Source organism: Phoca vitulina, unplaced genomic scaffold (assembly GCF_004348235.1).
Source record: "Phoca vitulina isolate PV1807 unplaced genomic scaffold, GSC_HSeal_1.0 scaffold1, whole genome shotgun sequence".
Taxonomy (NCBI): domain Eukaryota; kingdom Metazoa; phylum Chordata; class Mammalia; order Carnivora; family Phocidae; genus Phoca; species Phoca vitulina.
Window position 1 is genome coordinate 105046419 of NW_022589704.1, and position 25005 is coordinate 105071423.

The window sequence follows — 25005 nt, forward strand, 5'->3', positions numbered from 1 at the left end:
CAAATAAAAAAAAAAAAAAAAATCTTTAAAAAAAAAATAATAAACTAACAGTGGAATGGTCATCCTCTCTGAGAATCATTCTACCTTAAATCAATGTTATGACTTGTTTTTCTTTCTTTTTTTTTTTTTTTAAAGATTTTATTTATTTGACAGAGGGAGAGAGAGCACAAGTAGGCAGAACAGCAGGGAGAGGGAGAGGAAGAAGCAGGCTCCCCACCGAGCAGGGAGCCTGACATGGGGCTCGATCCCAGGACCCTGGGATCATGACCTGAGCCGAAGGCAGCCGCTTAACCGACTGAGCCACCCAGGGGCCCCATGACTTGTTTTTCTAAGATAGCTGATTTCATAGCTCACCTAGTAAAATCATTATTTGAAACTATTAAACAAAATTTCTTTAAAATGCTAAAATTATACATTTATATGTATTTGTGATGAATATTTGGAATATACAAATTAAAACACAAAACCAGCTGGAGAGGGAAACAATGTTCTCATCTATATGTATTTTGTTTTCATATTTTAAATGTATATTTTATATAACATAGATCATATTTTATCAGCAATTTTATATCTTGCTTCTTATGGTTAATATTTTTCTTAAAATATGTTTTATATCGTTAAACATTTTTTAAAATATTTTATTTATTTATTTGAGAGAGAGCACGGGCAGGTGGGGGGGCAGAGGGAGAGGGAGAAGCAGCCACCTTGCTGTGCAGAGAGCCCCACATGGGGCTCGATTCCAGGACCCTGAGATTATGACCTGAGCCCAAGACAGACGCTTAACCAACTGAACCTCCCAGGTGCACCATCTTTAAAATTTTTAGTAAAAATTTTTAATCTTTTTGTATGTAAACAATTTAAACATTAACTCAATCCACCAGAGTGCTTTAGGATTCTACTGTGCTTAGGGGCTCCTGGGTGCCTCAGTTGGTTACGTGTCTGACTCTTGATTTTGGCTCAGGTCATGATCTCAGGGTCCTGGGATCAAGTCCCTCATTGGGTTCCATGCTCAACACAGAGTCCCCTTGTCCATTTCTCTCTGCTCCTCCCCCACCCCACACTCTCTCTTTCTAATAAATTTTTAAAAAATCTTTAAAAAATAAAGATTCTACTATGCTTAAATTTTGAGTGGCTTGAAGTTTTACTGCCAAAAATAATGTGGAGATTGCAAACATAATGAAAAAGTAATTTTCTAAAATTTGGAATAGACTGATATCCCTGATGAATATGGATTCCAAAATCCTCACCAAAATCCTAGCTAATAGGATCCAGCAATACATTAAAAGGATCATCTACCACGACCAAGTGGGATTTATCCCTGGGATGCAAGGGCGGTTCAACATTTGCAAATCAATCAATGTGATAAAACACATTAATAAGAGGAGAGAGAAGAACCATATGGTCCTCTCAATTGATGCAGAAAAAGCATTTGACAAAATACAGCATCCTTTCCTGATTAAAACTCTTCAGAGTATAGGGATAGAGAGAACATTCCTCAAGTTCATAAAATCCATCTATGAAAAACCCACAGCGAATATCATCCTCAATGGGGAAAATCTGAGAGCTTTTCCCTTAAGATCAGGAACACATCAAGGATGCCCACTCTCACCACAATTATTCAACATAGTACTAGAAGCCCTAGCAACAACAATCAGACAACAAAAAGAAATAAAATGTATTCAAATTAGAAAAGAAGAAGTCAAACTCTCTCTTTTTGCAGATGACATGATACTTTATGTGGAAAACCCAAAAAACTTCACCCCCAAATTACTAGAACTCATACAGCAATTCAGTAATGTGGTAGGATACAGAATCAATGCACAGAAATCAGGTGCTTTCTTATACACGAACAATGCAACTGTAGAAAGAGAAATTAGAGAAATGATTCCATTTACAATAGCACCAAAAACCGTAAGACAGCTCGAAATAAACTTAACCAAAGAGGTAAAGGATTTATACTCTAGGGACTACAGAACACTCATGAAAGAAATTGAAGAAGACACAAAAAGATGGAAAAACATTCCATGCTCATGGATCAGAAGAATAAACATTGCTAAAATGTCTATGCTACCCAGAGCAATCTATACCTTCAATGCCATCCCAATCAAAATACCAATGACATTTTTCAAAGTGCTGGAACAAACAATCCTAAAAGTTGTATGAAATCAGAAAAGACCCTGAATCACCAAGGAAATGTTGAAAAAGAAAAACAAAGCTGGGGGTATCACGTTGCCTGATTTCAAGCAGTGATCACCAAGACAGCATGGTACTGGCACAAAAACAGACATATAGACCAATGGAACAGAATAGAGAGTCCAGATGTGGACCCTCAAATCTGTGGTCAAATAATCTTCGACAAAGCAGGAAAAAATATGCAATGGAAAACAAAACAAACAAACAAAAAAGACAGTCTCTTCAATAAATGGTGCTGGGAAAATTGGACAGCCACATGCAGAAGAATGAAACTCCACCATTCTCTATCACCACACACAAAGATAAACTCAAAATGGATGAAAGACCTCAATGTGAGACAGGAATCCATCAAAATCCTAGAGGAGAACATAGGCAATAACCTCTTTGACATCGGCCATAGCAACTGCTTTCAAGACACATCTCCAAAAGCTAATGAAACAAAAGCAAAAATGAACTTTTGGGACTTCATCAAGATAAAAAGCTTCTGCACAGCAAAGGAGACAGTCAACAAAACAAGGAGGCAACCCGCAGAATGGGAGAAGATATTTGCAAATGACACTACAGATAAAGGGCTGGTATCCAAGATCTATAAAGAACTTCTCAAACTCAACACCCAAAAAACAAATAATCAACTCAAAAAATGATCAGAAGACATGAAAAGACACTTCTCTGAAGAAGACATACAAATGGCTAACAAACACATGAAAAAAATTTTCATCATCATTAGCCATCAGGGAAATTCAAATCAAAACCAAATTGAGATACTACGTTATACCAGTTAGAATGGCAAAAATTGACAGGGCAAGAAACAACGAATGTTGTGGAGAAAGGGGAACCCTCTTACACTGTTGGTGGGAATGCAAGTTGGTACAGCCACTTTGGAAAACAGTATGGAGGTTCCTCAAAAAATTAAAAATAGAGCTACCCTATGACCCAGCAATTGCACTCCTGGGTATTTACCCCAAAGACACAGATGTACTGAAAAGAAGGGATGCATGCACCCCAATGTTCATAGCAGCAATGTCCGCAATAGCCATACTGTGGAAAGAGCCGAGATGCCCTTCAACTGATGAATGGATAAAGAAGATGTGGTCCATATACACAATGGAATATGACTCAGCCATCAGAAAGGATGAATACCCAAGTTTTACATCAACATGGATGGGACTGGAGGAGATTATGCTAAGTGAAATAAGTCAAGCAGAGAAAGTCAATTATCATATGGTTTCACTCATTTGTAGAATGTAAGGAATAGCATGGAGGACATTAGGAGAAGGAAGGGAAAAATGATGGGGGGGAAATTAGGGGGAGAGATGAACCATGAGAGACTATGGACTCTGAGAAACAAACTGAGTGTTTTAGAGTGGAGGGGGTGAGGGGAAGGGTTAGCCCAGTGATGGGTATTAAGGAGGACATGTACTGCATGGAGCACTGGGTATTATATGAAAACAATGAATCGTGGATCACCACATCAAAAACTAATGATGTATTGTATGGTGACTAACATAACATAATAAAATAAAATTAAAAAAATAAAATTTAGAATAGATAACCAGGAGTGAAGATTATTGGGTGAACAATTATGGATTTTTGACTCAATTTTTATAGTCTGTACCAGTTTCCCTACACACACACAGTGTGCAAAAGCACCTGTTTCTCCTATCAGTTCCACCTCATACCTCATACTTTCCCCTCATTTGAATATCCAAATGCCTTTTAAAAGAGGGGTTAATTTGCAACAACATAGATAGACATAGAGGATAAGTCAAGTAAGTCAGTCAGAGAAAAACAAATATCATATGATTTCACTCATGTAGAATTTAAGAAACAAAACAAAGAAAAAAAAAGAGGCAAACAAAACAGACATTTTTTAAAAAGATTTTATTTATTTATTTGACAGAAAAAGAGAGAGCACAAGCAGGCAGAGCAGCAGGCAGAGGGAGAGGGAGAAGCAGGCTCCCTGCTGAGCAAGGAGCCTGATGTGGTGCTCCACCCCAGGACACGGATCATGACCCAAGCCAAAGGCAGATGCTTAAATGACTGAGCCATCCAGGTGCCCCAAAACAGACTCTTAAATACAGAAAACAAACTGGTGGTTGCCAGAGGGGAGGTGGGTGAGGGGATGGATGAAATACCTACAGGGGATTAAGAGTACATTTAATTTGATGAGCACTGAGAAATGTCTAGAATTGTAGAATCATTAGATCATACATCTGAAACTAATATAACATGGTATGTTAGTTATACCTCAAGAGAAAAATAAAAAAAAAAAAAAAGGAGCACGTCTAAATGAAACTTGAAATCAACTCAGGTTCTTTTCTTTGGCAAAACTTCCAGCTAATGAGTTGAGTGTGTTTTTTTATGCTCTTTCCCCCCCAATAATACTAGCAATGATAATCCCTTCATTTGAAGACATCTTGTTTGAGAGAGCTGTCTTATAGATAATCATGATGCTACACATCACGATGCTAATATCTGAGGAGAGTAAAGAGGAGTGGCAGATGGACCTGTGGTTGTGTTCATTCCTTTGTCCCTGAAACCTCTGTGAGAGGCAGACAGGGTCAGACATTGTTATCCACAGTTTATACTGAACGATGCTTTATGCCCAGGACCAGGGAAAGTCAAGGATATATAGTCAGTGGCTGTGTCATTCACAGTCTTCTTCCTCTTCTTCTGGAAAGCACTACACCATCAGCTTTTATTCATTTTTATTATACATCTATTTTTTTTCCCTAGGGCCTTGAATGACTTTCACACCAAAGTGGCAAAAACAAAACAAAACAAAACAAAACAAAACAAGGCTGGGCAGATTGGTGACTAGCACTGCTTACCTGGGAATTGAAGACCAATGAGGTGTTTCAGAAATGGCCCCTATGTAGTTTGCCAATTGCCAAATAAATCTCTCTGGGGTATCTCTTGCAATGTAGGAGTGTGGGGGCAGAATCCTTGCTTTCAGCCAGAGGGTGAGAGATGGCAGCAGAGGCAGTGGCTGGAAGAGGCTAACTCCCTTACAGCTACCTGGCTGTGATCTTGGCAGGAGCTCCTCACTGGCCTTGTGGCTCTCAGCATGTCCAGTTGCCAGGATCTGCCTGCCAGGCTCTTCCTTCTGCATTTAAGTATATGGCCGAGAGTCTTGCACAGGGATTTTTTGTCTCCCTCAGCCTTTTGCGACCAGGGGCTCTTGTATTTGGTGACGGAACCTTCTGTGCTTGGGTTTTGAATCCTTCATAATCAGCTCCTCCAATATATTGAAGTTTATTTCCCACAGTTTCTTGTCAATGCTTCTTTTCTAGGCAGGCCTAGATGCTTCACTGTGTCTGGAATTCACTCTATGCATACCCACTTCTAAGCCTTTTCATTCCATGTTGCTCCTGCACTGAGCTGCTTTTCTCCTTCGGCTCTTTCCTGACCTAGCCCCAAACCGAAATCCTTCTCTAAACTCACAAGTAAGGTTAACCTTCTGAATCAGGATGAGACTCAAAAGATTTAATGACTTCTTGAGGTGGAACAGAGTACTGAAGCCCCCAGGGGGTGCCAACCATGGACCTTGAGTTGTTGCCTTGTGGGGAGGCCCAGAGAGAACTGGCAATCAGGCAGACAAGACCAGGTTCAGGGAGTTACTTAGGATCTTTGGGGCTGTGGCTTTATAGCAAATAACTAGGAAGTTTCAAAACCTTAAAAATGGAACCACCCTTAGGGTATACTAGTGTGCACCTGCTGCATTCCTGCCCTGCCTATGTCAACCCCAGTGGATTGTCTGTGGCTCTCTGGAGCATAGTGCTAGGGAGAATCATGGCGCCAGGTCCAGCCTGCATAGAAGAAGCTGCTATGATCCATAGGCAGAATCCACCATGGGTGGGTTTGGGAATGGTGCAGTGTCAAATGTGCTGTGCCTGCTAGCCTTGTGTGGCCATTCCAGATCCCACCTTCTCCTCACAGCACCTTTCACCACTCAGCTCCATTATGCTTTCTTTGCTGTGACACTCACACTTCTATTGCATGACATAACTCAGCATTTGATTCATCATCATCATCAAAACATAGTTTATTGAGTATCTACTGTGCTCATAACAAATGATCCTTGCCTTCAATGGATGGGAAACTTTAAACCTCTCTCTGCCCCAGTATCCACATACTGGGCATTGGGTAACCATTTCAGAACTCAGAATTAAGAGCTGATGCACTGGGGAGGGTATGTGCTATGGTGAGCGCTGTGAATTGTGCAAGACTGTTGAATCACAGACCTGTACCTCTGAAACAAATAATGCAATATATGTTAAGAAAAAAAAAAGAAGAAGAAGAAGATAGCAGGAGGGGAAGAATGAAGGGGGGGAAATCAGAGGGGGAGACGAACCATGAGAGACGATGGACCTGAAAAACAAACTGAGGGTTTTAGAGGGGAGGGCGTGGGGGGATGGGTTAGCTTGGTGATGGGTATTAAAGAGGGCATGTTCTGCATGGAGCACTGGGTGTTATGCACAAACAATGAATCATGGAACACTACATCAAAAACTAATGATGTAATGTATGGTGAGTAACATAACAATAAAAAAAAAGAGAGCTGAGGCAAGTACTTTGCCTGTCTCCTTATAATGTGCTTTCTAGTCTCCCGGCCACCATTCTGATGGCCAGCCCTCCTCATCTCTTCTCATTTGCCTTAATAGTTTGACATATACTTTTTATTCATTTTGCCACCTTGATTGCTCTCAATGATTATCAGTGATTCTCTCAATGATTTCATTTGGTTTTATAGCTTCTTGCTTTCTTACTTTGACTACAGCCCTGCCCTCCCAACAGTGCTCCTGAGCACCATTTCCCCAGCCACTGAAAACTATTGACAAGATGCAAAATATGTTACAAGAATTAAGGAAGAGAAATCACAGGGCTAGTAGGTTCAGAAAAGACTTCATGAATGTGCAGAAACTTGAGGTAGGTTTTGAAGAACAATCTGGACAATTCCAAGGTAATAAGAAGGCGTTTTGAGCAGGGGCATGGAAACTCAAAATGGGGACATAGTATTTCTGGGAAACAAAATAAACATACCTTTTTGTGCCACTAATCACATTGAAACATACATAATGAAGGCACTATGTGTTGAAAAAGAGTATATAATCTTTGAAGGCAGTAAGATTAAATCCCACCAACACCATATAATAGCTACAGAATGCAGACAAAATTACTTGACCTCATCATATTTCAGTGTCATCATCTTCAAGGTAGAACTAATAATACCTACTTTATAGATTGGTGACTCCTGGGATATTATAGGCATTGAATCACTAATAGCTAATAATAGTGTTATAATTATTTTTATTGCCCCACTTTGATCACCATTTCTCATTGTATGTTCCCCATGAAGACCATAGTCCTATGGCTCTGTCTATCCTGCTGTGTAAATGGCCTTCTACAAGAACAACTCTAAAGATTTTAGGTCAGTGATTATTAATATTTTAGGGAGCACATATCCCTTGAAGAATAAAATGAAAATCATGAAAATATTTTATGTTGTATAACGTTTTTGGAGCACTAGATACCCCTGAAGTCCATCTATGGACAGTAAGTTAAGAGCTCCAGAATACATTTTAGATTACAAAAATAATAGATAAATTCAAACTTTTCTGTGTCTTTTTAAATTCCTAATAATCTTATATAAATTCTCCTTGTTGAGTAATCAGGACCTCAAGAAGTAGGGACCTGACACTGAATCTGTTCCTTGTGGGGACAGCTGGACTGGCTTCTTAGAAGCTCTTCACTTTGTGTCGCAAGATTTAGAAGACACCTCTGTCAAGGTCCAGGTTGTTTGAAAAGAAAAAAATATATATTAATATATATATATATATATAAAATATATATATTTGAATATTAGCTAGTAGAAGGTGGTTAACTGCTAAAATGGGTAAAAGAGGACTTAATGGTCCAGAAAGAGCAAGTGCAAAAAATCAGGTACTTTCTCTAGGCTGAGGGAAAATAGACAGTGAAGGAACTAGTGACAAGGAAAGCTCCCCCTGCCTGCCTCTCAGGCTGAGATTCACACCTCTTCCAAGTGGATGGTTACCAGGGGACCATGCAGTCTGCCGATAGCAACAAAGCTTGCCAGGCAGCACAGCTCTAAGCTGCCTGTGGGAGCTGCTACCAGTGGGGAAAGTGTAAGCTGAGGGCGCAGCTGGAGCTCAAGTGTGCAGAATTAGTGGTTTCCCCACTGACTATCAATAATGGAGGACAGGAACCCAGTAGAGAAGTCGGCCAAATGGTATCTCCTCGCAGTGGCTCTCTAGTGCCCTCTACTGGCAAATCCTAACATTTGGGCAGGAAATGTTTACAGGGTCCAATCTCTGTCAAGCAGGGCAAAGAAGGGTGGCTTTGGAGCTGAAACTCAGAAATGGATAACTGACACACTCTCTAATCTTTTCTTCCTTTTAAACTTTAGGTTAAAAACCAGAGGCACAGGACATCTAGAAGAGAGGGTAGGGAAGACAAAGGGAGGCACGTGCATGTTTATGTTTTAACATCACCTGAGCATAGCTTTGGGCAATCATAGCATGTCTCACAGGTATATGAGCACAAACTCTTAAATACAGGTACATGCTGTTGTGAGTAGGGAGGTATTAATTTATTTCATTTTGTCATTACTTATTTCCTCAATAGAAAATAGTGAAACTTTACACTTATTCTCTTTTATAGGTCCATGTAATTTATTACATAAAAAGGAATTTCTCATACTCAAAATGTTTGGGGTGTGCCATAGGTAGACCTGCATTTGAATCACCCAAACAATTTACCCCTCTGATGAGTATTTGCTATGCCAAAATTCTCCTAAAACTTATTCCCATATTTCACCTAAAGGTTTTCTCATGCAACTCACTACCCTCCTTTGAAATAGTTTTATTTCTTTGCCATTTCTTTCCACCTTTTTCTCTAATATCCTAGTTTAGCTCATCCTTCTATTCCTAAGTCAGCCTATGGGGTTATCCATTCTCACCCAAGGAGGTCAATTATTACATCCATTTCCTCTCTGACAATAAGTTCCAAAACTTACCTTTCTTCTGCCAAGGAAACAAGCCCTTTGAAGGACATTCATATTTGTCCTTATTGCCTCAATGCAGTCCAGTAGCTAAATAAACATCTTCTCTTTTAAAAATAATAAGGATAATTTAAAAAAAATTAAAAATGAAATGATTGAGTAGGCGTTTAAGAAAGGTACCCTGAGATCAAGGATATGGCTAAATGGACACATTCAGCCTCCACAAGCCACAGTAGATGTGTCTGATAGAAATCCTGTGACTGAATAGATTTGGGGCTGAGGGCATGCCCTAAAATCCACCATTTACTTCAGTTTTGGATGATGCATTGTGGAAGTTTATAAGCACTGTATGGTTTTGCAGAGCACTGCAGGAACATAGCTAAGAATCAGACCCTGAGGACGGAGCATTCAATGCTAGTTTCTCAAGGTGAATGGAAGGTCAGGCAGCTCCAGAAGATACTCTTAGTTTTATAGCCTGAGGTTTTGGTGAATGCTCATCATTCTATATTCACGGGCAAATACAATACTCCATATTGAATCAATAGCAAGAGCCTGTCCTCTATTCTTCAGAGAACCTAGAAAGCACATGAATTTTACCAGACTTTTAACTTTTAACAGTAAGTATCATGACTGGCAAAAACCATTAAGACAATCTAATCATCTTTTTTTTTTTTTTCATGTTTTTACTCATAAAATTTATAACTGGGGTATGTGTGAAATTTCAGTGCTTTGGGACCGATATCCCTACAACCTCATACCCTTTTTAAGAAGCAGTGGGTCCCATGTTTTATAAATGTGTGAGATGATTAGAGCTGATACTGTTCTGGGAAAGCACAAGAATCACAGTCCTCCCACCAATATAATTAAATAACCAGCATATGGACCAATAAGTATCTTAAAATTTATATGTAATTCTCACTTTTCACAAGAGAATTTATGTTTACATATTATAAGAAATTTGGAAAATACAGAAAAGTAGACAGAAAAAAATCACCTACATCCCCATCAAAAAAAGGCAACCATAAATGCTATGCCAATGTAGATTTTTCAATCTACTTTTTTAAAAGGAATATTCTTTCGTGTATCTTCTTTTTTATTCCCTTCTTATCAACATAGTCTGTAATGAAAATAGTAATGTACTGAACATTTAGTATGTGCCAGACACTCTTTTCAAATATGAAAATTTATCTATTTCAATCTTTGATTTCACCCTATGAAATGGACAACTATTTGTGGTTTCATTTAGAAGTTGAGAAACATGGGTCTTAACGCTATTAAAGCCAGTTGTCCAAGACACATAATTAGGAAATTTATATCCCTGGCCTTTCTTTTTCTTTTTTTTTTAAGATTTTATTTATTTGACAGAGAGAGACACAGCGAGAGAGGGAACACAAGCAGGGGGAGTGGGAGAGGGAGAAGCAGGCTTCCCGCTGAGCAGGGAGCCCGATGTGGGGCTCAATTCTAGGACCCTGGGATCTTGACCTGAGCCAAAGGCAGATGCTTAACGACTGAACCACCCAGGTGCCCCTATCCCTGGCCTTTCTGATGCCAAATCCATGTTCATCTGCTGTGATATGCTTTATGTACATTTTATATCCTGCTCTAATCATTGAGTTTCTAAATTTTAGCTAAAGTAACATTACATCAGAAAAATGATGATCAACAAATGTTGAATAAGTGAATGCCTTTTTTTTTAATAGGAGGAGAAAGGACTAATTTGAATTCCCATCTAGGAAGCTAGCATACTACAGATAGTACGTACTTAAGAAATATTTATTTAAGCTTGTACTGGGATGATTATACCATGACAAACTTGCAGCATCTGATTAGCAGTGAGGATGTCTCCTTATTTAACACTGGAGAGTAGAAGCATCTTCTGAAGGGAAGCTGTTCCTCTCTATACTTAGTGATCTTCACATATAAGTAAGAGATCCTTGACACCACCTAACTCTTAGTCAATTAAGGTAGAGAATTAGAAGATGATCTTTGGGGGGGGGTGCCTGGATGGTCCAGTCAATTAAGAGTATGTCTTTGGCTCAGGTCATAATCTCAAGGTCTTGGGGTTAAGCCCCACGTTGGGCTCCTTGCTCAGTGGGGAGTCTGCTGCTCTCCCTCTGTGCGTGTTCTCTCTCTCTCTCCCTCAAGTAAATAAATAAATAAGTCTTCAAAAAAATATGATCTTCAGGATATCTACCCCCACTAATGATTTCTATGTCCCTGATGCAGAAGTGGTTCTGGCCTACAGAAAAACCACTGTATGAGTCAGGAGTTGCGGCTTCTCCATCCAATATGGTTACTATGTAGTTGGATAAACTTCGTGATTAACTTATTCTTTCTGGTGCTGTGACTGAGAAACATTCTTTAAGACATCTAAAATACCTTTCAGGGGCACCTGGATGGCTCAGTCGGTTAAGCATCTGCCTTCGGCTCAGGTCGTGATCTCGGGGTCCTGCTTCTCCCTCTCCTGCCTCCCACCCCCCCTGCTTGTGCACTCTTTCTTTCTGTCAAATAAATAAACAAAATCCTTTAAAAAATGTCTAAAACACCTTTCAACACAAACATTTCAAAAGGAGAATTATTTAAAAACCCTCTATCAATGTATTAGTTTACAAGGACTTCCATAACAAACTATCATTGGCTGGCTTGGTTCAAACAACAGAAATTTATGTTCTCACAGTTCTGGAGAGTAGAAATCTGAGGTCAAGGTGTCAGCAGGTTTGGTTTCTCCTGAGGCCTCTCTCCTTGGCTTGCACATGGGCACCTTCTGCCCAGGTCCTTAACTGGCCTCTCCTCTATGTCTCCAGACAGCTGATTTTTCTCTGTGTCTAATTTTCCTCTTCTTGTATGAACACCAGTTAGACAGGATTAGAGCTCACCCTAATGACCTCATATTAACTTAATCCCCTCTTTAAAGGTCTCGTCTCCAAACACTGTCCCGTTCTGAAGTACTGGGGGTTAGAGTTTCAACATATGGATTCTGGGGAAACACAATTTATCTCATAACAACCACTTAAAATTGTATTATCTGAAGACCACTGGAAGTACTTGTATCAGTTATCTATACTCTTCCCTGCCCCCTCAACAAAACAATAACATAGAAACTAGAAGCTCCAGGAAGTGGTTAGAGACTCAGACTATTCTGCCCTTCAGGGAAGCCATTCTTACTCTGTGGCTTCTATCCTGAGAGTCCCAGTAGGCTTCTGGAACTTAAGGTATCATATCTAAATGCAAAGCTTCAGAGGAGGGGGGGGGAAACAGAGGCAAAGGAGTATCCCTGCCAGCTAAGTCAGCGCTTTTTAAGGCTTCCAGGAAGTCCCAACCAATGCTTCTGCCCTGCTATGCCTTGTAGACCAGACTAAGTCACCTGAGCATACGGATCTGCAGGGGGAGTTGGGACATGTAGCTACCCACTTGAACATAGTATTGCCTCAAATAAATTGGAGTTCTACTACGAGAAAGGCAAGGAAAATGGATTTTGAATAGGTAACTAGGGATCTCTGCCCAAGTCTTTTTGAACAATAAAGGTCAGTATATGAGAATTACAGTTACAAAAAAAAAAAAAAAGAGAGAGAGAGAGAGAGAGAGAATTACAGTTACAGTTTTTAATTTGGTGTCAAGGTCTACCATCACCATTATAAGGACACTCTAGACCTATGCTATCCATTATAGTAGCCACTAGCCATGTGTGGCTATTAAACATTTGACATGTGGCTAGATCAAATTCAGATGTGCTGGAAAGATTAAAAAAAAAAACACATCTCAATAATTTTAATATTGACTACATGTTTAAATAATATTTGCATGTATTGAGGTAAATAACCCAATATTCAAATTAAAATTAAGTTAATGTCTTTCACTTTACTTTTTTCTTTTTAATATAGTCACAGAAAAATTAATTTATTTTTAAATATTTTATTTATTTATTTGAGAGAGAGAGAGAGCAGAACGAAGAAGGGAGAAGGGTATGGGGTGGGGGTGCAGGGAGGACAAATGGAGAGGAAGAAGCAGGGTCCCAGCTGAGCAGGAAGCCTGACTCAGGGTTCCATCCCAGGACCCTGGTATCATGACCTATGCCTCCGGCAGACCCTTAGCCAACTGAGCCACCCAGATGTCCCAGCTACAGAAAATTTTAAATTACATATGTGACTCACATTATATTTCTCTTAGACAGTGTTGATCTAGCATATTCACCACCCCAAATATAAGTATTAAGTTTTAGCTTCTATTTTTAAAGTTATTTTTATTAGGAAAACTCTTACAATGTTTATTTAGAGATAATAGCAATAATCAGAATTAGATATGTTTCTTCTCATTTTTAGATCATTATTGATAAAATCGAGAAGTTGACTTTTAAATGTATTCATTTTTGAGCTATAAATTTGCTTAATTTTCTAGGCAAGGTAAGGGTACTTGCCCTGCACACACACTTGATACTTTTCAGTCTCTTCCTAGGACACAAGAAGCTCATACTATGTTTTCAGAGCTAAGAACATTTTTTCCTCACTGAAGTGAATTTAGTTTAAAAAGCCATCATGTACATGCTTGTAGAGTGGAAAGTTGCTTTGTTCATGGGCCAAGCTGTTTGCACAAGAAAGTTTACTCAAAGGGAAAAAGTAAACACTCTCTCTCTCTCTCTCACACACACACACACACACACACTCACACATGATACTTTCTTTTGACTTTACCACCATAATGACTTGTCACCTTCGCTTACTTTGGTGGAGTAGACATATAACTAGAGATTGCAATGGAGGGGACAAACAATTCTGAAATTATTCAGGTGTGGGAACAATTTGAAAACTAGTATCATTGGGTTTCATATCCAGCTACTTCTGTCCCTTCTTGGATTAACTGCTATTATTTATTTCTCTCAATAATCCACACTAATGCCCTTGATAGCAGTTACTAATTCTCAATATTGTTGTCATGAAACTTTCAAATGATACTTGGAAAACTAGTTAATTTAAACTTCCATTATAAAAGTTTTAAGTTTTCATTTTAAATGGAGAAAAAATTAATTATGTGAATAAAAATCGCCATAATTTGACAAGCCAGTTAGAGCTGCTATTTAGCAAAGTAGCCTCTCCTCTATACCTACATATTTATATATAGATATATTTTATCTGATTTGTACATGCAATTTGTGTTCTGTTCATTTCATTTGATGTTATATTAAAAGCAATTTTCATACTTACCATAAAAATCGTTATTAGTGGTGGCAAAATAGTATGTCATATGAATATACCGTAATTTACATAACTATTCTAATTTTAGAGCCAGGTTTGTATTATTATAAATAATGGTTGCTTAGTGTGTAAATCTTGGTTTAATTCCAGATTATTTCCTGAAAATAGATTTCTAGAAGTGAAAGTGTCAAAAAGGATTATTAATGTTCTTAAGCTTCTTGATTCATATTTCCAAATAACTTTGCACAATATTTGGAAATAGAAATTAAAGAGTGTTCAGGGTAGTTACAGCTAAACTGAGAGTTTATCAGTTTAATCTTGGGTGTGTTTGTCATTCCCTTTCACTCCCTAGCTCCCAAGGACCTCCTCTGGGGTTTGTTTCTAGGTGAAAGACACCACTATTTGCAAAACCTGAAACTCAGGTGGGGGTGTTCATCTTTAATGCACAGGGAATAAGCATGAAATATGGGGCCAGAAACGGGCACACACAGGCATGGAACTAATACTGCATCCATAGCCAAAGAGCTGAAATTGAGAGCTTGGGGAGTAGGCAAAATAAGAGAAAATCAAGAGATAGTCTCTGAGGCCAAAGGCAGCATGTGGCTCTCAGTGGGTACCTGTTTACTGATATGTACATGTAGCCAGCTCGTGGAAAGCTGGAGAAGCAGGCCATGTGGGGAACCACTTGCCAGTGTACCCATGCTCTTCAGCCATAAGTGGGGCATTCCCTTCATTATTAAAGATGCTTCCCCTAGGTAACCCTCAGATGAAACCAAAGGGCCATGATCTCTAACCTCGAAGGCCTTCTTTGGCAGAAACAAGATGTTACCCAATAGACTAATGCCAGGTATCTAGTCTCCCTTAATTCCGAAACTGCACCATGACTTTCTTTCCAGTGGTTATCCTCCTCTGCTTTCTCATACTCGACCCCAATCCTGTTCCCACTCCCACTTCTTCCTACTTATCATCCAAATCAAAAGGTACTTCAGGAATCCCCGTTACATGCTGTTCCATCAACATAGACTTCTCCCTCCTGCCACCTAATCATACCTGTGATGACACATTTCATGTCCTTCACCTTATGCAGTGCAAGCTCCAGATGTGCAAGCTCTGAGCCTACCTGTCTCCTGGGCTGCGTCCTTGCCGCTAGGACTGAGCCAGGTCTATATGAACTGCTTAATAAATATCTGTTTAAATACATAAATAAAAGAATGAAAGAGCCTATCTTTGTCTAAACATTAAAAAATACCTTAATTTGGCATCCTGCTCCTCCTAAAGATAGCTTTAGCTTACAAGGCAGCCTTTCCTCTACATTTACTGATAGCTTGCCAGTCAGTCCTGGGAGTTTTCAGACAAATCAAATTAGAAATGGCTGTACTCATTCGGAAAATCTAGAACTGACTTTGAAATCTTTCCCCACAAATTAGATTGAATCAAGATCATTTTCCCCCAGCTTATAAATGCTTGATTGGCTTTGTTTGATGCTTCCTGATTGAAACTCAGCCTTGCACTGCTAGCTTTATTTTTTACTCACCAGGGTGTTGTGATGTCTGGATGATGATTAAAAACAAAACAAACACCCACAATGAAAATGCTTTGTAAATAACAGCTCAGCACAGCAATATAACCCTTACAAGTGCACATTTAGGAAACTCTAAAACCAGTCAAGGTAAGCAGAACCTCAAGATGGGTCTGCTATATTCCCTTGAGGTCTTAAAAATTGGTTTTCTGGTACAGCATGACAGCCATTCCTGACATATCATCTCTACTCAGGACCCAAGGAAGGGATGTACCGGGACTTGGCTGTGACAATATTTGAGGAATCCCGGTGGGAGTAGACTGGCTACCAATCCTCTGTCTCCCCTAGCCACTCACATAGCCCCTCTATCTAGCCACTGCCTTGTTCCCCGGACTAGATTCAGACTCATCCTAACTTTGGTCAAGTTATTTTCCCAGCCTACCTCTATCAATGACCTCAGGTTTCTTTTCAACAGATAAATGCTGGTCTACTCTTTCAATTCTTTTTTGTTTTCCCCTCTCTTTTTCTGCACGGGTGGGCAGAGGTGTGACAACTAGGTGTCTCCAGGGCTAGAGGCCTTTAGTCCCAGATCTGGTAGATGGATTTCTGGATCATGCCAATCTTCCAGCTAAAGCCAACCCCCATGGCCAGCCTGTCACCACATCAGAGGCTCAGGGAAGGTGTGGGCTTGCCCCTTTTTGGGAGAGTAAACTGTGAATGCACATGTGTGTTTTCTGGGGCACCTCCCTCCCCCACCACTGGGGAACCAATCCAATTGTCTGCCAAGGTTCAAGGCCACTGCATCCCAACTGCATCAGTTCCATGGCACTTCCTGCTGTGCCAGCAGGTGGCTAATAGGTCTCAGACTAGGACCTAGCAATTGTCTTACCTCTGTCCTCTCCCCAGTCGACTCTAAGCCAGGCCAGGGTCTTATTGTCAGCTGGTGAGCAACATTTGGTGGGTGAAATGAAGTCCTAGGAAAAAAAGAGGCAGGAAGTAGTGGCAAACTGCCTGATTGAGAATGAGTTAGAGGACATTGAACTTGCAGGCTCCTCACTTGCCTTTGATCTATGAGTTCTTTAAGACTATCATTTAAAGCAGAGGATAACTTTCTGGTGTCTTCCACAAAATAGTTAAATGGCTTGAATCACTATCACAGGCAGGAATAGATATCTTTGAGTAGTGAAATGTGTTGGGAAGGAATGCACTTGCCAAACCAAGATAACTAGAAAAAGGTGGTGCCTATCATCACTGGTCAAAGTTTAACTGGAGAAGAATGCCCACAAGTGACAAATGCCCATGAACAATTCATCACTGATGGCCCCTTTAGTCATAACCTGTAGTCTGCAAAGCCAGCACAAGTTAAGTAAGGAACAATCTTGAAATAAGGTGGATCCCTTAGCAGAGAGATAAGGCAAAGGTAACACCTAGGTATAAATCCAGGCACAGTTAACTTTGGCTGCTACGGTCTAAAATGTCTCAGGTACATCCATGACCTCATCTAAAATAAACAAAGGATTATGTTCAATCCTACAGCTGTGAAGTAGGCACAAATTAAGCCATTCGTGAATGTCTTTCTTCTCAGTTTTGTTAGCTCCTTGTTCTGGTTTGGCAAATTATGGCATTTTTGCCTGTGCTTTCTAAGGCCTGGCTAACATATCTGGTTGACCAATGAAAAAATGACAATGTTTAACAATGTTTGACAAACCAGAGACCATTAGCTCACTGTTCATTGCATATTGGGCTGTTCCATCTATTATACACTTGCATGTAGACCATGATGGTGTTTCCTCCACTGTGTGCATAGCAGAAGAGCATCTTCTGAAGTTTGTCCCTCTGTATGAAAAATAAGTCTTGTGACAGTTCATCTGATTCATTCTGTGGTCACATGACAAAGACTTAAATGTATAGACTTCTTTCTGTCAGCTACTCATCACTCACAAGTCATCAGGAGACCACGGTAATTATGCTGTTACTAAAGATCTCCTTTTTGATGAGCCCCTCCACCATGGAAGAAAGCTTTCAGTTGGATGGATTTTGTTTGGAATACAGTCAGCATTTGACAGACTTCTGATTTGGTGGCAGAATGACTTGGATTTATTTGGAAGGAGGCAGCTGTGTTCTCTCTTACTGTTTTCTTCTGATTTTCATTGCATGGTCCTTGGACCAGCACCAAGTTAAGCAGGTTACATATAATTTCACTTATTTTATTATCTCCAAGAAATTGTTAAACACTGTAAATCCTGGTGCAGTTCAATGTTAACCTAGCATTCTCTTTGTAAAGTGATTATGGAAGCTTTTTTTGGAGAGGGGGTAGAGGGAAGAATAGTCAGTCAATTGGTTGTTATTCCCTGCTAATTATGTTTATAAAAATTGGTCATCTTTTTTTAAAATATGAAACAATATCATTTTCTGCTTCTATATTTTAAATATATATCATCATTTGCAGAGACCCTTGCTTTGTTCCCTGCAGTTCGAAAAGAATTGGTAGGACAAAGGCCTAAGTGTCCTTCCTTATGCTCTGAATCATTATAAAGAAAAGTATTTTAAAATGTTAATACTTGGTTACACTTCTCATGTCAACAATAGGAATGGTTCAGATGATACCTATGCCCCACTCCAAAAAGAAGACAGATGATAAGAACGTGGGTGTTTAGCCTCAGATACCCTAGAAATGGGGAAGCAGTGGGGACCTTAGAACTAACTAGTCCAACGGTTTCAGGGCACAAAACAGGAAACTAAGACTCTAGAAGTGACTTGCCTCAGATTACCCAAAATTGGCAGACCTGGGAAAGCAGAAAAACAACCATCACGATCAATGCTGGGCATGTTGCACGTGTTCTTATTTGATCCCAAGTCAACTCTCTACCTTTATCTTCCAAATTATACTAGCCAAAAATAAGGATCATACAGAATATATGGGTTTTCCAGTAAATATTTCTGATAAGAATCCATTTCTGCCTAAGTTGAAAAGCCTGCTGCCTCTGAGTGCACACTAACATGAAGAAAAATAGACAGGGCACTGTAAAGAAATCTAACAAAAAAGAAATCTTTTCCTTCCCTGTCTGCTCTTTCTTACCTGAAGTCCTTTGTTCAAGCAGAAGAGAGTGGGAAATATGCTTGGTCTTCCTGTCCCTTCACCCAGCATAGCACCTCCTATCAATTTTACCTGCAAAATATCTGCTTTTCTCTCTCTCCCCCTTTGCCATTCTAGATAGAGCTTTCCGTAAACCCTCAACTGCTCTGGTCTACTAACTTCAACAGCTGCCTGAAGTGTGGCCCTTGGCCACTCATCTCCTCCACACACAATACACTTCACTCCCTAACAATAGCCCCCTGAGGGATGCATCTGAAGCACCACATGACTGTGTATCCTAACCTCTACATCAATCCCCCTTCCCCTATTCCCATTTTTTTTTTCCATAGCATCAAGTTCTAGTGCCTCAACATGGTCTAGAGTGACATGATTGTCCTTCTTTCTGTCCTTTCAACTTCATCTTGACTGCTGACATGCTGGCTTTTGAACTGTAGTCAGCTGACCTTCTGTTGAGTCTCTGACTATGCCCGCCACACACCTTCCTGCCTCTGACCTTAGCAAATGCTTTCCCTCTATGATCAGATAACACACTTTCCAATTCTCCACATAGCCACTCCTGTGCCTCTGTAAAATCTCAATGCTAGTGTCACCTCCCTAAGGAGGCCTTTTGTAACTGTCCAGATTAGGATAGGCTTCCTTTGTCTAAAACCGTGTACTGCTCCTTCATAGCTATTAGTGAGGTAAGTGTTTTTCTCTGCCCTCTGGTGGAAGGGCCTCCTTGGGGAGGATGAATCAAAGAAGAAGGTTTGCTTCCTTCTCTGACACGAACTTGGTTCCTGGGTTTCAAGTCCTGACCACCTACAGGAGGCCATCAACCTTCTCATGACAGGGGACAGTATCAGTTTGCTGTTGTAGAACAGCATTTTTACACAGATAAGGGCAATCTCTCTAAAATGGTCTATGAACATTGATCGTTAGGGTTTCAAAGTTCTGTGCTCCATCTGGAGTGATCACTTTTGTCTGAGAAAGATGGGATGGGAAGTTCTGTGTCTTAAGGTTTGTGAAGAAAAGGCCATGGTGGATCCTTGAGAAGGAATATGGATATTATCTGGGGGTCTCTAAAGGACAAATGGCTGCTCTATCTTGGGGCCAGCACTCTTGGGTACCTCACCTTTTGGAGGATAGGCATGTATGCACATGAAAAGCATACGTGAAAGCACAGGGCACTAAGAACTGCTACCCTGGGGACAAAGGGAGCTTCCCCACTCATGTGTTCCAGGTACCTGTGCCAGTTGTTGCCTTACTCCCAGTCTTGACTGGCAGTCAGTCACGTAGTAGAAGGTCACTATCCAACCAGGACATGGTGGAGTTATCAGGAGAAACACACCAGGTACCAAGGATTTGGCTTCTTCAATGTAGAATGACCTCCTTTTTGGACAGTGAAAGACCCTGTAGGTCTTGTAATTTATGGAGGGGAGAAAGGGACCTGTGGCAGTGATACTGACTTCTTTACCTCTTCTATAGGTCCAGAGTTGGTTGATTTATGTTGAAGATTTGGCCACAGTGTGCTCCTGTGTCAGGGCACACTTTGTACCTATTACAGTCAAAATGTACATTTAAGGACTAATGCAAAGGATTTCCACCATGTTTATAATTTATGGATAACTCCTGTGCTTAATACATTGTTTTACAATGCTTGAGGAATCTTGAATAAATGTTGACTTTAATGAAATAAACGTGCAGTGGAATAAGGGGTCTGAGAAATGGAGCTTCCTTCTTGGCAGTCAGTGAGGTGGCGGTGGGGGAGATGGAATGAAAGTTGAATTAATAGATTGAAGGGGTATTTAGGGTAGAACATCGTCTGTAGACTTTTTGCCACTTTCTGTTTTGACAACGTCCTAAAGTAAATTGTCTTCTTGCATGCTGTTTCTAAATCATGGTGGGGACTCCCTCAAATGCTGCCTTGAGAAGGATTCTGAAGTCACAAATGGTATTATTAAGAAAGATTAAATAATCTTCTGCTGATTTCAAAAGTAGCACTTTTGCATTTAGCTAATTTTTTTTTTTCTTTCTGTCTACTGGGGAGATGGGGGTGGGGGTGGATATCGATGTTTCTCAACACCGTGACATTTCTGCAAACAGCAAGTGTAGCTGAGATAGGATTAGAAGCAGAAATGGCAGCACAGCAGCTGTGTGATGGGGAGCTGAGCTGGAAACATTCACTTGCCAGGAGAGCTGGGTCAGATTTGTTGTGGAAAGCATTTCCCATCTACTCCTTTCTCTTCTCTCCTACTCGTTTGTCCTTGGACTTGCCATCAGAGAACATAGCAGGGGTATGTTTGAACAACAGGGAAGTTTGGACAGCTCAGGCAGCTGCTCCAGGGAAGGACAGCAGAGGACAGTGTGAAGGGAGGTGGAGAATGGACTGGAGAAGCATGACCTGCAGTGAATCAGGGGCACCCCAATGATTTCAATGGTGTCCTTCTCCCCAATGAGGAAAAGTGTTGATCACCACACATGGCTTTACCTTAACCAGGGAGAATCCCTGAGGCATTGATCTGAATTTCTTGCTACCAGAATCTAGCCAGGACACTTGAATGACCTTCAAGGGATGCTGAGTCCCCTTGTCTATTTCCTAAGTACCTGAGGTCCATTAGACATTCAGTGGATGGAGCAAGTCTGAGGAAGGGGTCTCCCAGACCTCTCAGATATGAGTGAATTACTCACATAAGGGGAGAATCTCAGTTTCTGTAGACCCCCACCTCCCATGGCTACCGATCCAGAGAACACCCAGAGAACACTGGGTTGAGCTAATCATTGGATTTTAAATCAGTGGGGAAATGAGGCATTTTTATGACTTCCTACTCTTCTGCGTACAGCCTCATCACTACCTCCCAACCATTCCACCTTCTGCACAGCCTCAAACTTGGGGTACAGCTTTGCTCTGGCAAATTTGTTAGGAGGTGATACTGACCTGAGAAAAAGAAAAAAAAAAAAGTGGAAGAATAATTACTATCTCTGGACTTTGCTGTAAGAACATTTGTGATTTTACTTCTTCCAAAAGATAGCTCTGCCTCAATTAATCTGCCATTAGTGAGGATATTTTCATTCTTGAAAAGAAGCCCACCAGAATCTTTTTAAGATTTTATTTATTTATTTGAGAGTGAGAGAGAGAGAGAGAGAGCTAGCATGAGTTGGGTGAGGGGCAGAGGGAAAGGGAGAAGCAGACTTCCCGCTGAGGGGGGAGCCAGATGACATGGGGCTCTATCCCAGGACCCTGAGATCAGGACCCGAGCAGAAGTCAGACACTTAACCAACTGAGGCCCCCATGTGCCCTAGAAATTTTTTAAATGCAAATTAGAACAACAATGAATATCATGAACAAATGGATAGAATTTTTAGAATGGTGTTAACTGGTGCAGAGGAGGGATGTGTCAGAGATGGTGACTAAAAGGAAAGTCTTCCATGTCTGACAAACGAAGTTTGTATCCCATTGGCACTGCTAACGAGGCACATGACTTTTGTTAAGCTACTTACCTTCTGTAAGCCTAGTCTGTGAACTATTTAAATGGATGCAGTGTTACTATGCAGAATACATGAAGTATGTTTGTGAGTGCTTAGCCTACTGCCAGGCGCGGTGGGGCAGTATGAACCGTAGACAATTTCTTAATGGATATTGAGAGCCTTGCCCTTTGACACATTAATTAACTTCTGGGGATCTAACCCAAAGAAGAGGAAACATCTAAACAACTACAACATGATTAATGCAAGCATACACTCCTAGCAGCATGGTTGATGAGTGAACCATCAAAAATGTGCTATTGGTTTAAGTTTGTTTGGAGATTGCTGTTTGTTTTCAGAAATGCAGGACTATCATTAACAGACATGGTTGGGACCTAGGGATGTTTTTCCAAACTATGAGGATTTTGTAGTTGAACAATCAACCTGCTCCAGTACTGGGACCTGTACTAGGTATATAACCTCCCTATCTGGACACATGAGTAGAAAATTTGAATTCAGGCAGCCAGTCAAGCCAGGGTGTTCCCCCCTGGAAAACTTGGACCAGTTTCCCCTCACTTATGCAAAGAATACTATTCTTATCTACTGATTCTAGTTGATGCACATTTAATATTCCCCACCTCTAGTCTTCCCATCTGCCCCTCCCTCCACTCTTCATGCTACTGAAAATCGTCTTCAGTAGCTTAAAACCTGACCGTGTCACCTTATTGTTTCTAAATTTGGGTGATAACTTCAGCAAACATAAAGGGGCTTTTAAACTCTACCTCTACTCATCTTTCTGGTCTCACCTCCATCATGGCCCCTAGCCCTCCCTGCATCACTTAATGTTCAGAAATGACAAGTTCCCCATAATTCCCAGGAATCCAATTTTGCTAATTTCTCTGAATCTTTGCATACAACATGCCACTTGCTGAAAAGTCTAGCCAGGCACACTCACAACTATCTTTCCCCGCTTCCTTCCAGGAAAACATCACCTCCCTTGTGAAACCTTTACTTGTTTAGTTCTTTCTTCTACCAGGCTCCCCTGGGAGCTTGTGTCTATCTCTCTTGTAACACCTTCCAAGCCATAACAAAGTTTTTTCATGTGGATCCCTTTAAACTTTATCCCGTGCTTGGCCCATAGTGATTTGCAGTACATATTTATTCAATGCATGAATGCACTTGTTTTCATACCCATTCCTTAGAAAATGTTGATGCTTCCCATCCCACCCCCTACCCCAGCTGGGGTCTCCGATGGCCTCCTCATGGATAAGAGTGTGATCCATAAAACAGGAATAGAAACAGTCTCACAGGCATATCTGAACAAAGCTGACATTGTTTTTTTCCTTTAAGCTCTTGTAGCTGCATGTAGAATGATCCTGAAATTAAGGTCAGCTCCAGGTGGTTGTTTATATCAGCTGTCAGATTGCAGAATAAAAAATGGCTTTTATATGTTTGATTTTTATTGTTTTCCAGGGCAATGTCACTTTTTCCTGCTCCGAACCACAAATTGTTCCCATCACATTTGTCAACTCCAGCAGCAGTTATTTGCTGCTGCCCGGCACCCCCCAAATTGATGGGCTCTCAGTGAGTTTCCAGTTTCGAACATGGAACAAGGATGGTCTGCTTCTGTCCACAGAGCTGTCTGAGGGCTCGGGGACCCTGCTGCTGAGCCTGGAGGGTGGAACTGTGAGACTCGTGATTCAGAAAATGACCGAACGCACAGCTGAAATCCTCACAGGTACCATCTTCTGACAACTGTTAGGTCGGTTTCTTGTTCAGCCAAGTCAACCACGTTTGAGATTCCAACTAAAACGTGCAGAATCCAGCTCTCAGGTTGTGGGATGACCCAGTATTCACTAATTTACCCTAAGTCTGAAGAGGCCACTTTTCATAAATATATAATTTTAATATATATATTATTTATTTGAGAGTGGGGGTGGAGTAGAGGGGAGGGGCAGAGGGAGAAGCAGGCTCACCGCTGACTCAGTGCGTGGGCTCAATCCCAGGACCCTGAGATCATGACCTGAGCAGAAGGAAGACACTTAACTAACTGACAACCCAGGTGCCCTGAGACGACTTAAAAAAAAAAAAAAAAAGACAAACAACAAACAAACAAAAACCACTGAATTCAGACATATCTATGAAACTTTGACAAGTCTCTTAATTTCCTTATTCCTCAGCAGACTTGTTTGAGAAGTGGCAATAAGAATTCCTACCTAAATATAACATAATATAGACCACTTTCTGAACACGTTGCTGCGTCTCGACAGACATGGCGTGTATTATATGGAATCTTCATCATGCTCGTTCAAGGAAGGTATTTTATAGGTACTTTATAGATGAGGAAGTGAAGAGTCATGGAAGCTAAGTAACTTCCAAAAGCACATGTTAATAAGTGATGGAACAAAAATTTCATGCTGAATTTGTCTGGCTTCAAAGCCTGTAGTTTCCCTGTATATCATACACACTTCTGTGGACATTTTACAACCACCAAATTTTATTTCAAGTGAAAATTAGTGAGTTTAAAGAAATACATTTTAGGGGC

General features: G+C 40.5%; 1 protein-coding gene across 2 annotated transcripts in view; it reads left to right on the forward strand.

Annotated features, from left to right (window-relative positions):
• CNTNAP5 (contactin associated protein family member 5) overlaps positions 1 to 25005 on the forward strand; it is a 792175-nt gene that overhangs the window by 399987 nt on the left and 367183 nt on the right. For both annotated transcript variants that reach the window (XM_032412450.1, XM_032412460.1), the window contains exon 8: positions 23934 to 24198. In XM_032412450.1, the coding sequence (XP_032268341.1) occupies positions 23934 to 24198 (265 nt within the window). The remainder of the gene's footprint in view (positions 1 to 23933; positions 24199 to 25005) is intronic.